Source organism: Ctenopharyngodon idella, chromosome 10 (genome assembly GCF_019924925.1).
Source record: "Ctenopharyngodon idella isolate HZGC_01 chromosome 10, HZGC01, whole genome shotgun sequence".
In the NCBI taxonomy this organism is placed as follows: Eukaryota; Metazoa; Chordata; class Actinopteri; order Cypriniformes; family Xenocyprididae; genus Ctenopharyngodon; species Ctenopharyngodon idella.
Genome location: NC_067229.1, coordinates 36,204,571 through 36,221,333, shown reverse-complemented (window position 1 = coordinate 36,221,333; position 16,763 = coordinate 36,204,571). Strand labels below are relative to the sequence as shown.

Here is a 16,763-nt window from a genome sequence, read left to right as displayed (position 1 = left end):
ATTTAATTTATGTACAATATTTTATGTTTGTGTAATAATAAATAAAATAAACAAATTCAGCTTTTCCCAGCAAAATTGCATACAGATTTTGTGCACTGTCAGAGAGTGTGAAGACTGGATGTGCTGCTTTCATTCCCCTGTCAGTATCAACTCTTTCGCTGCAGATAAGACCTCCACCCCTCAGCACCCAGAGGGCCCGACATCTCACCGGGCCCCTTAATGCTTTTCTCACCTGTGCTCTGTTTATTGGAGAAGGTTTCTTTCACCCTCCCAACCTCATAAACACACACATTCAGTTGAACCCTCTAGACCTTCATGCCCCATTACCCCCATACACCTGATCAAATCATCCATAGCTTGAATCTTATTGGATTTCTTTTTCTTTAATGCAGTATAAATGATCAGCTATAGTCTGCTCTGGAAAAAGGGGGTGGTGTAGAGGTCATGCTCACCAGGTGGGCTAAGCTTGTTTCTATCAGCGCCCTGAGAGCGAGGTCTGGCTACCACAATGTCCCAAGACGAATCATTATCGCAGGCGCTTAATCCCAGCCACTTTGCCCAAATATCCCAAGAACACAGGCAAACGTGGGGCTTTGATTTGTCAGAAAGATAGTATTTCAACTCACGTAATCCCAACAGGAAATAACAGCGATAATGGTAAAAACAGATGGAAAAGAATTGACCACTGCAGAGCAGAATGTGAGCAGTGGTGGTCTCATTTGGGTCAAGATCTCGCTCCATCACACGTCAGCTGTAATAGAAATTCACCTGTTGGTCTGTTGCTGCACACATGAGCCATTCCTGTCATACCAGAACACCACCGCTACAGCCTTCCAAAACAGTATATAAAATGCACATGGGAATGCATTGTGAAATGTGGACAGCATTCTCTGAGCAGGTGTTTTGATTTTGATTTAATAATTGAACCTCAAGATGCAGTTTTCCCATATCAGACTTGCTCTTCCATGCCAGTATCAAGCCGAGATGCAACTGTAATGGAAAAAGGGGGGGGAAAAATCCATTCTTGTTACCGTAAAGCATCCAGATGTTTTACTTTTTGACTTTTTTGTAATTCCTATTATTCTCAATACTGTAATACTGCTTTTTTTAAATCATTTAATTTAAAAGTCAGTACAACAAAAACTATCATGACATATAAATATTTTCAATTTATATTATTTATAGAAATATGCAGAAGATTTTTGCAATATAGTAAAATAAGAAGGTTTTCGTTTTTATTTAAATATATTTATTTAAATTAAAGTTAGTACAAGAACTATATCTTGATATAAACGTACAATTTATATCATTTATAGTAATAAAATGAGATTTAAAATTAGATAAAATAAAATGAGATTTTTGCATTGCATTGAGTTTTATTTGGACTTGTGTTTTTTTTTTTTTTTTTTTTTTTTTTTTTTGCATTATTGTAATGAGGATTTTTTTTTATTTAAAATTGATTTGTTAAAATTTGGGGCAGTATAACAACTATATCATGGTATATACATTTTTGTACAATTTGTTTTTAATAATGAGAATGAGATTTTTGCAGTGCATTGAGGTTTTTTATTTTTTTTATTTTTTATTTTTTTGTATTCACATCTACACTTAATTAATTATTTAATTTCATTTAATTTATTGTATTCACATCTACAAATTAAAGGCAGTATTAAAAAAAACCAAAAAAAAAAAAACCAAGATATTTTACAATTTATAATTTTTCATAATAACCAGAATCAGATTTTTCTCTCCAGTACTGAATATTTAGGTAAATTGTGCTTTTAACAGCTGGCAACCGGACAGGACAATCATCTTGAGGCTTTTATACATCCTGTTTTTACAAAATATTGTTATTGGAATGGATATGGGGGAAAAAAAACATCAGGATCCATGAAGAAAAGTTGTCTGACCTTGCCATTTTGGCCAGATTTCACATCCTCTAGATTGCATAAAAAACAGGTTTTTGTAGTCCTCATAAATGGCAGCAAGCAACGTTATGAAACGTCTTCCACAGTCTACCGTATTAAATATTTGCAGGCCCGGCAGAGTCAAAGGTCACTTCCCCTTAATGTTTTGCAAGGAGCCCTTTGTTGTGTTACAGGCACTAGGGTCTACAGGTCGTTATGAAGTTGATGAATGGGAAGTTTTGTGGACCACCAGAGTAATTTTGTTTACAGAGAGCGTCATGGTGGGAGGGGGGTCACCGCATAAAGCAGAGTTGAGGGTTCGTGACCTCAACCTTTCCGGTAGCAGGAGCCCTGTTGAGTGAGAGCCTGAGATGCTTAAGTTCTGTACGGCTTCTCTCTTCTGTTTTTACCATGTCAGGACTGTAATGTGAATCAGCTGTACAGCTGCAGTTATATGGCCGTGACAATAAGAAGATTATCTGTGGTGGTGTGTGTAAGAATGTGATTGCGGTTTCTTTTAACTATTCGCTGTATTATAAGCTCAACTGATTTACTAGCTTCAAAATAGCAATTTTCATAAACTATAATTCTTCATTTCACAGCCCTCTGGAATGCTTGATTCTGATTGGTCAGTTGCTGTTAAATATTTTTTTGTATAATGACCATTAAACTGTATCATTACCAGGCAATGTTTCTTGTCTCTTGTATCATTCTGTAGTCTTTTTCTTCTACATAATGAAAAAAAATGTCATTGTGAAAATGTATTAATTCCATTTATTTACTTACAGTATTTGATAAGTGTGAGCTGTGTAATAAGGAGGATAACACACAGTTAGCCGGTCATTATCGCAAAATAAACCCCTTCAGGGTGATACGAGTCTCCTGATCCCCCTGTCTGGGTGTATATTGTGATAATGACCAGCTGAATGTATATTATCCTTTACTTAATATCTTCTTAATGATTATATATGAACTGTTGGAGTAGATTTTAGTAGGAAAACGTAAATTGAAACAGATTTTTCCTATTTGTCTAGTTCATTCTAGTTAGTATGAACTTGACCTTATCTGATTCAAAAATTACACTTGTTTTCACAAGTTTCCAGCTAATGGACAGTTTTCAGTTAAATGTTTTTCCTTGTTTCCTTCTTCTCTAAAAATCAAGCTCTCACATGCAAAGTGTTCAAAAAAAATTTTTAATGACTAGTAAGAACAGCATTTATTTGAAATATAAATCTTTTGTAACAACGTAAAAGTCTTTACTGTCACTTTTGACAATTTAATGCATCCTTGCTAAATAAAAAGTTAATTTTTCAAAAGCATATAAATAAATACTTACTTTTGAATCCTGACTCCTTCTTTTGCATCATAAAAATTGTGTTTCTTCCAATCCAGACTGTCTCTTACACATTTTCAGATTGCTTTCCACCTTTTAAGTTGGTCATATCACCAACATATCATTGAGGTGCTGTACAAAAGCCAGTGCACACAGAGGGCAAGATGCCCAGACAAACAAAGGCTTTTATGATTTGTGGAAGCATAGAAAAAAGAGATCCTAGACTTTTCCCTTTCCTAGCCTTCAGCAACTACAGTCCCTAAGCTCTCCTGAGAATATCTGAAATTCTCTCAATAACATTTGCCCCTTGTGAATACAGTGTTTTCAGTTCTGTATGGCTGCATATGGTATGCATTTGATGAATCTACGCTTCTGTCCTCACATTAATGCCGCTATAAATTGGCTAAAGCCCTTTCCGAACACAAGGCCAGATTTTTCCACCTATGGCGTCTTTCATTACAAGAAGCCCAATAGCTTCAACCAGATACCTCCACCTCCTCACTCCTTGGAGTCTCCATCTCTCAGCAAGAGTGGCCCTCTTTCCTTAGACATTTACCCCGACATTCAAGGGCAGGGAATGTGAATCGTATACAGGGAGACACTTTTCATCCTTGCTGCTCTCCCTCCTTCTCTTTCTGCCTTCTCTTGTTTTCCCACTCCACTGTGAGAGATTGATGAGACAGGTGCGGCCAAGAACAGACCGGCTGGCAGTAAATCCATGGTACAATCAGCTTGAGGAGAGAGAGAGAAAGAAATTACAAAGGGATGGGGATTTATGTCTGGAGTGTCTTGGTTATTTAATGGGGCTATACCGAAGTCTCAGCACTATTGATTAATTATTTTAATGAAAACATATTAAGACCTCTGAATTTGGTCTTGTTGTGCTTTCTCTCTGTGGTGATGAAGGTTTATGACGTCAGTCTGCCATAATTCTGACAACGTTCTCTGTGTTTTTGCTTCACAGGTAAAGGCAGATGATGCAGATGGTGGGTCATTTGGGGCCATCACGTACTCGATTGGATCCGGGCCTGCTAGTGCTCCACCCAGCCAGTTCACCATCAATAAGGAGACTGGACAGATCTGCACCAGTGTGGCTTTGGATCGAGATGAAGGATCAGACAGTTTTGACTTCACTGTCACTGCAACAGATGGGGTGAGGGAATTAGTTTTTTACCTGTATTCTGTGTTCAATACAAGTTCTGCTCAATTGATATTTATGGCATAATGTAGATGCCACAAAATTTTTTTTTTTCGACTTTATGGTGACCAATTTTTGGAGGGTTTAAGGCCAGAAATCTGAAGCTTATAATTTTATGAAAACATTATTCTGTTAAAGCTTGTATTATTTGAGCTGTGAAGTTGTTCTCATAATTCTTAGTCATTTTAGATGTTGAAATTGTAAAAATGGGAATAACTTTAGACAAAAGGTTAGAAAGCATTTTTTTCACACTAAAATCATATGTATATTGTTTGTCTTTTAGCTATACTTTAGCTAAACATTGACTATTTTAACATTTAAGGTTTGGCCCCATTTAGTGTTGTTATAACTAAAACTATTACAAAATGTTTTCAGTAATTGAAATAAAGTTAAAATAAAATAAAATATAAATGTTTTTTTTTTTTTTTTTATCAATTTAGTCAATTGATTGATTAGATGAAAAACAAACTTATACAAAAATTAGAAATGTTGTCTTGGCAAATAACTGAAAAAAGCTTAAGTTGAAGTGCTAAAATTACTTGTATGGAATATATATGTGACCCTGGACCACAAAACCAGTCATAAGTCACACGGGTATATTTGTAGCAATAGCCATACATAACAATACATTGTATGGGATTTTTCTTTTATGCCAAAAATCATAAGGATATTAAGTAAAGATCATGTTCCATGAAGATATTTTGTAAATTTCCTACCATAAATATATAAAAAATTTATTTTTGTGAGTGGATATGCGTTGCTAAGGACTTAGTTTGGACAACTTTAAAGGTGATTTTCTCAATATTTTAATTTTTTTTTTTTTTTTTGCACCCTCAGATTCCAGATTTTTGAATAGTTGCATCTCGACCAAATATTGTCCTATCCTAACAGACCGTACATCAATGGAAAGCTTATTTATTCAGAAGATAAATCTCAATTAAAAAAAAAATTGACCCTTATGAATGGTTTTGTGATCCAGGGTCATATATTACTTATATGGAGCTTTATGGAAGTATTTAAAAAAAACAATAAAAATGACTAAAGCACAAAACAAAATTACTAAAACTAAAATGAAAACTAAAAACATAAAAAAAATATAAAAGAAGATATTAATAAATATTATAAATAATACTAAAATAACACTGGTCTCATTGTAGCCCAGCCCTTTTTAAAGAAAAGGAGTGACAAGTAATTTACAAGTATTCAGTTATTTTTGTGGTAATCAACATTATGCCACAAGTGCCGTCAATTGAGCTTAACCTCAACCACATATTCCTTTAAGACCCACATTGTATGTTAGTGTCCAAAAGTGTGAGACCACTTGGAAAAATGCTGGTCATTATTACATTTAATATGCTTTTTAACTATTTGGGAAACCTGATCCATTTGGAAATTATACACTGCAGCTTTAAGAGTTGAAAACCCTTTAAAACTCACAGCAGAAAGATAAAGTTTGATTAAAAAAGATCACTGGTTCTGTTGTGTAGCACCTAGATGCCCAGTCACTCAGTTCTTTCTCTCTCAGTTGCCAGTAACAACAATCATGAGCTCTCTAAATGAAAAGACAATAAACCGCAGTGTCTCAGGGGCACATTGCTGTACATGCACACACACACACACTATTTCCCTTTCTAAGCTGATAGCAGTGGCCCGCTTTGTTTCCCATTTCAATTATTAATGCAGCCATAAAATGCTCCCTGTGAAGAGCAAGCAGGCCTACTACAGTACATGCTACAGCTCACTGGCCTCTCGTAACCTGGAAAGACAATTATATCCCACTGCGCAGTATTCTTCTGCATTATTACACACAAGAAATCATCAAGATTGATTAGATAGTAGCGTGACAGTATCCGCAATCCTCTTGTCATCGTCATTAATATAAATTGTTATTTTCCCGCAGGGTGGCCTTGCATCCTCCGCCTATGTGAAGGTGTCACTGGTGGACATTAATGACAACAGACCTACATTCTACCCTGTGAACTATGCCGTCAGCTTGAGCACACAAAGCACACCCGGGACCTCTGTTGTCAGGGTAACGGCCCAAGACCCAGATGCTGGTGCAAATGGTAAAGTGACATATCACACTGTCCCTGGTGGTGGATCCAATTTCTTTACCCTCAACAAGGACACAGGTATTTCTATTAAATGAATTGCAATGAATTAAATGAATATTCATTATTAATTTAATATATTATTAGACATTTATTAGACTATTATTACACACACACGTATGTATTTTAGTGCTGTCAAATCGATTAAACGCTATTAATCGCATCTAACATAAAAGTTTGTGTGTGTGTGTATACTGTGTACACACACACACACACACACACACACATATATATATATATATATATATATATATACATACATATACATATATTTTACAAACTTTTATGTTAGATGTGATTAATCACGATTAATCGATTTGACAGCACTAATGTATATACAGTATATGTATGGATGTATGTATATTGATATTATTTGTATTATTTATGTTAAATGGAATTTATTAAATTACTTTTATAGAAAAGGAATAATTCAGACAATTCTATATGACTTTGAAAAGTGTGATTTTGAATGTATGACTTTCTTCCTTACGTGGATCACAAAATATGCATTTTTGAAGAATTCTTTTGTGGTGTATTCTTGCTTTTAAAGTGATTTTTAGTTGATTTTTGAAAATTCCCATAAAACGTTTTTTGCCTTTTCAGTATCCACAATCCTGTCGTTAATTCCATTAATCACTTGTCAGATTGGCTGACTGAACTTGCTTATCTGTATCCTCATATTTCTTTTTCACAGTCTTCAGGACTGATCATAGCCTATATCTCATTTTATTCCCTTCTCACTGCATTTTTTCCTGTTAGGTGTGATCTCTCTGTCACGCTCACTGCATGGAAAGGCCAACTCTGTCATCACCATGGTGATCACAGCACGGGACGGAGGTGGTCTCACAGCACCTGTCAATGCCAGAGTGAACATCAGCGTTGTGGCTGGCTCAGTAGCGCCCCCAGTGTTCGAGCAAGCGCAGTACTTCTTCACCGTATCTGAGGACGTACTCCGTGGAACCGAGGTTGGCGTAGTGAGAGCCAGCAGCAGGAATGGTTAGTTTCAGCATTTTCCATGTTCCACCTTCTTGGAATTACCATCACGTTGTCTAAAAATAAATTAAATTAAGTAGCCATGTGCTGCAGCATACTTTCACATAGCTCTGCTAACCTCACTGCTGTGGCTCTCTGAACCATGAACTGGTGTCTGTGAGACAGTCAAGGGTGCTGAAAAGCCTGATAGGGAATATTTTCACTCTCGCTGAGCCAGTTGTGCAAATAGAGCAGCAGCTGCTGTGTGAACCTCATTAAACAGTCACATCCATCACAGATTCCACTCTACCTCATGTTGCTGGAAATGTATTTGTTGATGTATATTTTCTGATAGCACAGGCAATTTCATTGGGATGTTTAATGAAAAATAATGGGATTCTATAAGAAGTACCTGGCTGTACTGGAGATGCACTGATATTACAATTCTGGCTGATACTGACAAGTCAATAATTATTTTCATGTTCATGATTCATTTTGAGAAAAGTTTTTGAACAGTAAGATTTTTTTAATGTTTTTAAAAGAAGTCTCTTCTACTCACCATTTGTATGATCCAAAATACAGCAAAATCAGTAATATTGTGAAATATTTTTACAATTTAAAATAACTGTTTTCTATTTGAATATATTTTAAAATTCAATTTATTTCTGTGTTGGCAAAGCTGAATTTTCAGCATCATTAATCCAATCTTCAATGTCTCATGATCCTTCAGAAATCATTCTAATATGCCAATTTGCTGCTTAAGAAACATTTATTATTATTATCAATGTTGAAAACAGTTGTGTACAATTTTTTTTTCAGGATTATTTGATGAATAGAAAGTTCAAAAGAACAGCATTTATCTGAAATATAAAGCTTTTGCAACATTATAAATGTCTATACTGTCACTTTTGATCAATTTAATGCATCGTTGCTGAATAAAGTATTAATTTCTTTCCAAAAAAACAAAAAAAACAAAAAAACTTTTGAACGGTAGTGATAATGTTACAAAAGCTTTCTATTTCAGATAAATGCTGTTCTTTTGAACTTTCTATTCATCAAATAATCCTGAAATTTTTATTTATTTATTTATTTATTTACTTTTATTCCACATTAAATTAATCAAAAGTGATGGCAAAGACATTGTTACAAAAGAAAATAAATGCTGCTCTTTTAAACTTTCTATTCTTGAATAAATAAAAAAAACTGGTTCCACAAAAATAATAAACTGTTTTCAACATGGACATTAATAAGAAATATTTTGTTAGCACCAAATTATTTGTGAGCACCATATTAGAATGATTTCTGAAAGATCATATGACACTGAAGACTGGAGTAATGATGCTGAAAATTCAGCTTCGTCATCACTGGAATAAATTACATAGGAATACATTTTTACTGTATTTTTGATCAAATAAATGCAGCCTTGTTGAGCAAAAGAGACAAAAGTAATAGATCTGGGTTTGTAACCAAAAGGTTGAATCACTGAAGAGATGATCCCTGAATCATCACCATTGTTTCCATAAGAACATTGTCCTTGTAATAAGTTTACAAAGTCACTTTAGATTAAATCTTTTGCTAAATCACTGCTTACTTATCTTATCCCATCACTATCTCGCTTCAGGAGTCTCTAAGGATGTCACCTACACTATCTCTGCTGGGGATCCAGATGGTTATTTCATGGTAGATCCGGAAACTGGAGCACTTAGAACAAGCCTTCCTCTCGATCATGAGTCACGTCCCTTTTTCGACTTGGAAATTCAAGCGCGAAGCGGCTCCCCTCCAGCTTTTGGAGAGACGCGCGTTCGGGTCACCATTGCAGATGTGAATGATAACGCCCCCATATTTTTCCCATCATCCTCTGAGTCTCTGCTCCTACCAGAGGCCACAAAAATGGGTACTGTTGTGTACCGCGTGCAGGCTGAGGACCGCGACTCTGGCCCTAATGGACAGCTGAGCTTTGACCTGATGTCAGCTGGAGGGCAGCGCACTTTTGGCGTGGAGCGCAGCAGTGGGGAGATCCGATTAATTGGGAGTCTGTCGTACGATAGCGTACCTCGCTATGACCTCGAAGTGATCGCAAAAGACAGCGGCGCGCCTCAGCTTAGTGCTACGTTCAGCCTGGTGGTCCACATCCAGGCGGAGAACGACCAGGGTCCCGTGTTTGACACGATGACCTACCGTGTGGAGCTGAAGGAGAACACGCCACTCAAAACCAACTTCTTACAGGTCCGGGCACTCAATAGAGATCCCAATGGAAATGGAGGGTCATCCAGAGGTTCCACACCATCTTCCACACTGGCTTACCGACTCCGGCCTGATGGGGACGCAGCAGGCTTTGGGATTGCCCCGGACAGTGGTTGGCTGTTTGTTAAGAGCGCTTTGGATCGAGAAGCCAAGGATGTCTACCTGCTAACTGTGCTGGCTACGTCTGGAAGCGGCCAGATGGGGAAGACCGGCAGCGCGACGGTCAGGGTTTCTGTGACGGATGAAAATGATAACTCTCCTCGTTTCTCTCAGGAGAGGGTGTTCTTGGCAGTGAGGGAGAACTTGCCTGCGGGAACTGGTTTTGGGAGGGTGTCTGCTACTGACCGTGATGCTGGTCTCAACAGCCGTCTTACGTACAGACTACTTCACACGGACCGATACTTCCAAATCAATTCACAGACTGGTGAGCTGGAACACAATCCCGACACTTTAATGATATTTGACATTTACAGTATACATTTAAGAAATTTTCTAGATGAGGGGTTTTCAAACTTTTTGATGCCAAATATGTTTATTATAAAGGCATGTATGAAGACCCTTTTATACTGTGGAAAATAAGGGGGAAATGGGAAAAATATTTACTTTCTATTAATCTTTTTCTACCCACCATTAAAAGTACTGTTAAATGTATGAACTATGGCTATCAATAGATTAAAATAATTATGATTATGATTAACCTCATCTCAGTAAGTTCCAATGGAAAATAATCTGTTTTTAGAAAGAATATTTTTAATTAATTTATTTTTTAATAAAAAAATAATTTACATTTTACCAATATTTATTTATTTGTTTGCCTAGAAACTTCTGGATCTGCTTGAAAATCCCTATTCTAGACTCTATATTCTAATATTTGACCATAAACTTTTGAAAAATTAACTGTGTTTATAAATTTATGAATATCGTGAATTAATTTTTTAAATTTTAAATTTAATTTTAGTTGAAGTAATTTTTGGTAATCTTTTTTAGTATTTCATTTTTTATATTTCAGTTTTAGCTATAGTAATTTTAGTACTTGAACTTTTATTTCAGTTAGTTGTTGAGGCAAATTTTTAAGTTTTTTAAGTTTAAGTTTTTCATCTAATATTTATATTTTATTTTATTTCAGCATTATTTCAATTTACGAAAATGATTTTGAATGGTTTTAGTTTTAGTTAACAATAACAACACTGAAAATCATTTGCAGCATTCTAGACTGAGTATTCCGACTAACTCCCATATTTCATGTGTAGGTGAAATCAGTACCAGAGCAGCTTTGGATCGTGAGCACCAGTCCAGTTATCAGCTCATTGTAGTGGTCCAGGACAGTGGTACCCCTCCACGTAGTGCCACCGGAACAGCCCATATAACGGTGCTGGATGAAAACGACAACGCACCAACGTTCAGCCACACGCAGCCTGGCAGGGAGATTCTCATTCAGGCAAGAAACAGACTGGCACAGACTATATTCAAATCCTTAAATCAGGGTGTCATAACATAGGTGCTTGTGTTTATTAAAGCACAGTTTACACATAATAAAAACGTCATTACGTCTGTACATAATGTCTTTCAAAAATTGTTTATGTGACCTTGGAAACATTCCCACTCTTGAAGTTGTTTGTATCAGGAATAAGCAGCCAGGCTGTGCTGTTTAAAACGCGCTTGATGTTTTCCAGGTTCAGGAGGGTCTTCCTGCCGGTTCTTTATTAGGAACTCTTCACGCCAAAGACCCAGATGAGGGAGAGAATGGCACTATTTTCTACTTACTATCAGGTAAACAAGAGTCTAGAATATTTCCTACGTGTTGGGTATTATTATTGCCAGAGGATGTTTTTGCAAAATGGTAAAACTATAAAATGTAAACACATGTCCTTACAGTTATCTTTGTGCCCAATATGATGTATTGTATGGCTAATTATACTACCATATTTGTCTATATTTATGCTTCCATTTGTCCTTGCTTTTTAAGGCTCCAGAGCGGAACGTTTCTCCTTGAACCCAAATACCGGAGAGCTGCGCTCCTCTTCCCCCCTGAGGCGAGCTGAAAAGGCAGAGTACAGTTTCACTGTCACTGCCTCGGACCGTGGAGCTCCACCTCAGAGCTCTTCAACTGCCTTACTTGTACAGGTGAGACTATTATTTTATTTAATTTTTTTTAAAGTCTACCCTTAATTTTTATTTAGTTAATCTACTGCCTTAAAGAGGCCATATTATACCCTTTAACAAAGTCTTCATTTTTTGGGGGGGTCTACTAGAATAGGTTTTCATGCTTGAATGTTCAGAAACATGTGTTTCATTTTTGCTGTACCTCTAAACACTCTGGGGTGCATTTCCCAAAGCATCATTAGCCATCTATGGTAGCAAGATCCATCGCTATCAGCATAGTTCAACGAGTCAGAGATTCCCGAAACCATAATTCCAATGAACATTCGCAAGCAGCATCACAAAGTTGTGCGGTTGAAACAACAGCTCTCAACCTGTGGTTAGAAGCATAGTTTCTCGTTTGTATGGCATGTGGACTTAATAAGTCCTATTCTTGAGCCAAATAAGCAAGCTGACATTCAGTACAATCTATATCTTTTATTTCGAATATATACAAATGTCATTTATTTCTTTTAGTTTGTCAAACACCGTTTTTGAAGAGGGCGTACGTGCTCTAGTAAGAACGAGCCTATGATTGAATCTGGAAATAAAGCAAAATAACTGATAAAAATGAGAATTAGTCCTCAGATGCCATGTCTGAAATTATATTAATTTGATAATTCGATCTCAAACGTATTCATTAAAAGAAGTTATTACTCCACCACCTGCGTGACATCATTAACCAACGTGGTTGAACAACAAATTTGGTTAGTCGTGAGTGACCAGCTACTTGATTTCTTCAACAATGCAACGTACTATGGTAGATAAGCAGCGAGTTACGTCGTTGTATGGGACATGCACTTAGTTCCTGTCTCTATGAAGCCACTCCTTCAATGAGTGGGTTGGATCAGTGTGTTGTGATCGGTCAACTGTTTCATGCGTGTTTTGAAAATGTCATGCCCCTTACCATAACCTCAAGTTTCAACACACTACTAACGTAATTCTCCCAGGCCTCGTCCCTTTATTGCGTATGCCTTGGGCGGGAATTATTTAAATGAGGAATATTGTGATGTGTACGTTTCCAGAAGAAAACTCATGACTACAATTGAGGCATTTCAGGGAGTTCAGGAACATTGATGTAAAGAATTACTATTGGAGTGGACTTTGTGCTTTTTAACTTTGAAGACTTTTTCATTCAACAGCAACATTACACACTAAAGAAAGCTGAAAATGTAAAAAAAAAAAGATAAAAAAAAAAGCATAATAGGTCAATTTTTAAAATCTTGCTGCATGAGAAGCAATATGGGCAAGTCGCCTTTCACTGTGCCAAACTATCATCATGTTCACAGTCCCCTGAGCTGTGGTATCTATATTCAAGTAGGGAAATGAGTTGTGACCCGGAGGCCAGTTCCTTTCTATACAAACACCTCAAAACTCCCAGGATTACTTCCTGCTCCAGAGAACTATACTGTAACACAAAACCATATATTAATCCCAACGCTCGGCATGGTACTGCGTGAATCAGACATGTCAAACTATATCTTTGACAATTGGATAATTTTCATAGCTTTTCATTCCAACGTAAAAGAATCCGGATTTTAAATAGTTTATTCTCTGCAAAATGATTCTTGCGGGTTCTTTTTTGTTGCGAAATATCTTTAGTGCTTTTACAGATGTGATTTCAAAAAGGGAATTGGAGGCTAATTGTAGAGTGTGCGGTTGCATGCAATTTCTGTACTCCATGTTTGTATGGGGAAGATGAGAGTGAGGGAGAAATGGAGTGAGAGAGAGACAGAGGGAGAATGCACCTTTGAATCAAGTGTTCCCAGATGGCCCTGATGAGGCCCAGCTGTGGTTCCCCATGATCAAACGGAAAGCTGCAAACTTCGGTCCCCTAACACGGTAGCGCTAATGCCGATACGCTCGCACCACAGAACTTTGCACCATAGCAATCTCGAGATAATATTTTACATACCATCAGTAATACCAGCTTCATTTTGAAAGTCCAGTGTACTTTGCACCTAAGAGAGAGCCCAGAAATGGATCAACGTCAATCCTTCTGTTGCTTTCCTTCCTGTGATCTGGTATGCATGTACTGTTTTTTTTTTTTTTTTTTTTCATGGGGATATTAGTATGAAAGGCTTCACCTGTCAACCATTTTCCAGCTCTACTGTACTTCAAGGACATGGGAAATGATATCACGCACCTTTGAGGGTCATTCCATCTTATTCGTTCAGTATTGTGTGTACTGTTGACATCTAAAACAATGAGAAAACACTTGTGGCATACTGTATACTTGGCTAATGATGACAAATAATCCTCTGTTTTTACATTACACATGTGTACACTTCCATTCAAATGTTTGAGGTTGGTAAGAATTTTTTGAAATAAATCTCCTATGCTCACCAAGGCTGCATTTATTTTATTTGATCAAAAATACAGTAAATTGTGAATACAGTATTGTAAAATATTATTACAATTTAAAGTAGCTGTTTTCTATTTTAATAAATGTTAAAATGTCATTTATTCCTGTAATGACAAAGCTAACTTTTAAATTTGATTTAGTATAATCTAGTTTGCACAGACACTGACCATAAAAAAGCCATAAATTAGCTACAGTATTTTGTCTTGTCACTCTATTTTTTATTTTTATTATTATTATTTATTTATTTTTATTTTTTTTGGTCTACTGAGATTGTCTTGTTGGGTTTCATGGCCTTTATACTTACAATTTGTTCGTCATCTGTCCCTCAAAGTGTTTAAAAATTGTTTGGCGAGCTTCATAGTTCAGGACGAATATTGTAAAATATACTAGTTGAAAGTAAAATATAACTAACATTTCATGTCTTCTAAATTCTTTGTGTTCTCAATCTGTAGGTCATTGGCTCCACAAGGACCCCTCCAAAGCCCAACACCCTATCCATGACCCTCAACTCAGTGGAAGGAGCCAAGCCAGGCTCTGTTATTGGCTCAGTTAGAGCACATGACCAACATGAAGTGACCTCAAATGGTCAGGTGACCTACCTTGTAGTGGGAGGCACGGATCATGAAGGAACCTTTATGGTTGACCGTTTGACAGGAGATGTTTACTTGGCTAGAGAGCTGGACTATGAAAAAGGGTCACGGTATACTCTACAGATCGAGGTGGATGATTTCTCCAAAGCCTATCCAAGCACTCACATGGTTCAGTTGGAAATCAACGTGCAGGATAGTAATGACCACGCACCACAGTTTCCAGAAGATCCAGTTACTATTGTTATTCCTGAGAACATACAAGCCGGTTCTTCCATTTATACCTTCCAAGCTACTGATAAAGATGGTAGTGGCCCCAACAGTGAGGTACGTTATTCTATCCAACAGCGGTGGCCTGACAACCCAGATCTCTTCAGTCTAGATCCTGTCACAGGAGTCTTGAAACTGGGTCGAGAGCTGGACCATGAGGAGACCTCCAGCCTGTTCCTGGTGGTTCATGCCACGGATTCAGCCTCGGACCCCAATCAGAGACTCTGGGGCTCGGTGACGGCACGAGTTTTCGTCACCGATGAGAACGACAATGCTCCAGTCTTCAGCTCCCCGACTGCTGTTAGTGTGATGGAGGATCAGCCGGTGGGCTTTGTGCTGCTCTACGTCATGGCCCGGGATGCAGATCAGGGCGAAAATGGACGAGTATCCTACAGGGTCCAGTCAGGAAACACAGCAGGACGATTCAGCCTCAGCCCGAACAGTGGTAGGAATCATTACTTCTCTCTGTTTGAAAGACATCTCCTTCTCACACCACACTGTTTTATTGGGCCATTCGCTCAAAGCCAGAAGTAGTTTAGCAGAACAGATTATTTTCTTGAAGGCTTAATTCATGGGAGTACAGTTTTATTTTGGCCCATCGACCGCACCTCTTTGATTTGGCATTGGAAGTAAGCATGTATTAGTTTGAAATTCCTCTCAACCTCCAAGAATACCACCATTTACAGCTCACGCAAAATTAGATTAAATAGACAAAGTCACCTAATCGACTGAACATCTGTAGACGATTTTCCTTCCATTATTGTCAAATGGTTTATGATGTAGGTTAGTGTTTAATTCCTGTTCTAAATCAGGCGCATTCTATATACTATATATATTAAAGTTGTGTTAAAGAGCACAATAAAGTCACAGCTGATATTAACCAGACACCGAGGAGAAAGTCTTCACACTGTTTGGACTCTTTAAGGAGGAGGTCTAGAGATGGACGTTAAGCACAAAACCAGAGCCACCGTATTCAGAAGCAGAAGCCAGCTCAAACATCTCAATGATGTGTTTAAAGCTAGAGTGTGTTAGGTGGACTATAAATAAAAAAAGAGGCCGCACACAGACTTCTCACAAACACACAATAATATTTCGCAGTCAGCAAGCAGTTAGGCTGCCATATCAACCGCAGGGGTGTGTTTATCCTAAATGACCCTCGCTTGGGGTCTTGCTGATGACAGCATTGTAAAGAGGTATAGCTGGAAAGGATCAAAAATGGATCCATGACAACAACTTTCTTCATACCAGCAAGTCAGCAAAAAGCTTCATTCTCAAATTCCTTGCAGGAGCTAAACTGAGGAGAAAAACAGGATGAATAAAGCTAAAATGAATGTCAGACTGTAGCTATATTGTGTTTGACTTCTATGTTGTATGAACAATTTTATGTTAACAAAGGACCAGCAAATATGAATTATCCCATGAAGCAAGCTAACAAAAAATTAATACCAAAGAGCTCTAATACCTAAAGAAAGCTAGCATCCCTATTCATCTCAGTATGTATTTTCTCAGCTGACAAACATTTTTATATAATATTATATTATATTATATACAACAGTTTGTTCTGATTCTCGAATCTGATTGGCTGAGAGCCTTTCCAGCTGTGTGATATTCCCCCAGTATCAGCACTGGAACCGTTT

At 37.2% G+C, this 16,763-nt stretch overlaps 1 protein-coding gene across 1 annotated transcript in view; it reads left to right on the top strand.

Annotated features, from left to right (window-relative positions):
• Positions 1 to 16,763, top strand: part of LOC127520785 (protocadherin-16-like) — a 104,212-nt gene that overhangs the window by 74,847 nt on the left and 12,602 nt on the right. Inside the window, exons 3-10 of the mRNA XM_051909351.1 lie at positions 4,205 to 4,393; positions 6,339 to 6,570; positions 7,309 to 7,545; positions 9,143 to 10,189; positions 11,016 to 11,203; positions 11,439 to 11,535; positions 11,732 to 11,889; positions 14,722 to 15,571. Coding sequence (XP_051765311.1) covers positions 4,205 to 4,393; positions 6,339 to 6,570; positions 7,309 to 7,545; positions 9,143 to 10,189; positions 11,016 to 11,203; positions 11,439 to 11,535; positions 11,732 to 11,889; positions 14,722 to 15,571 — 2,998 coding nt within the window. The remainder of the gene's footprint in view (positions 1 to 4,204; positions 4,394 to 6,338; positions 6,571 to 7,308; positions 7,546 to 9,142; positions 10,190 to 11,015; positions 11,204 to 11,438; positions 11,536 to 11,731; positions 11,890 to 14,721; positions 15,572 to 16,763) is intronic.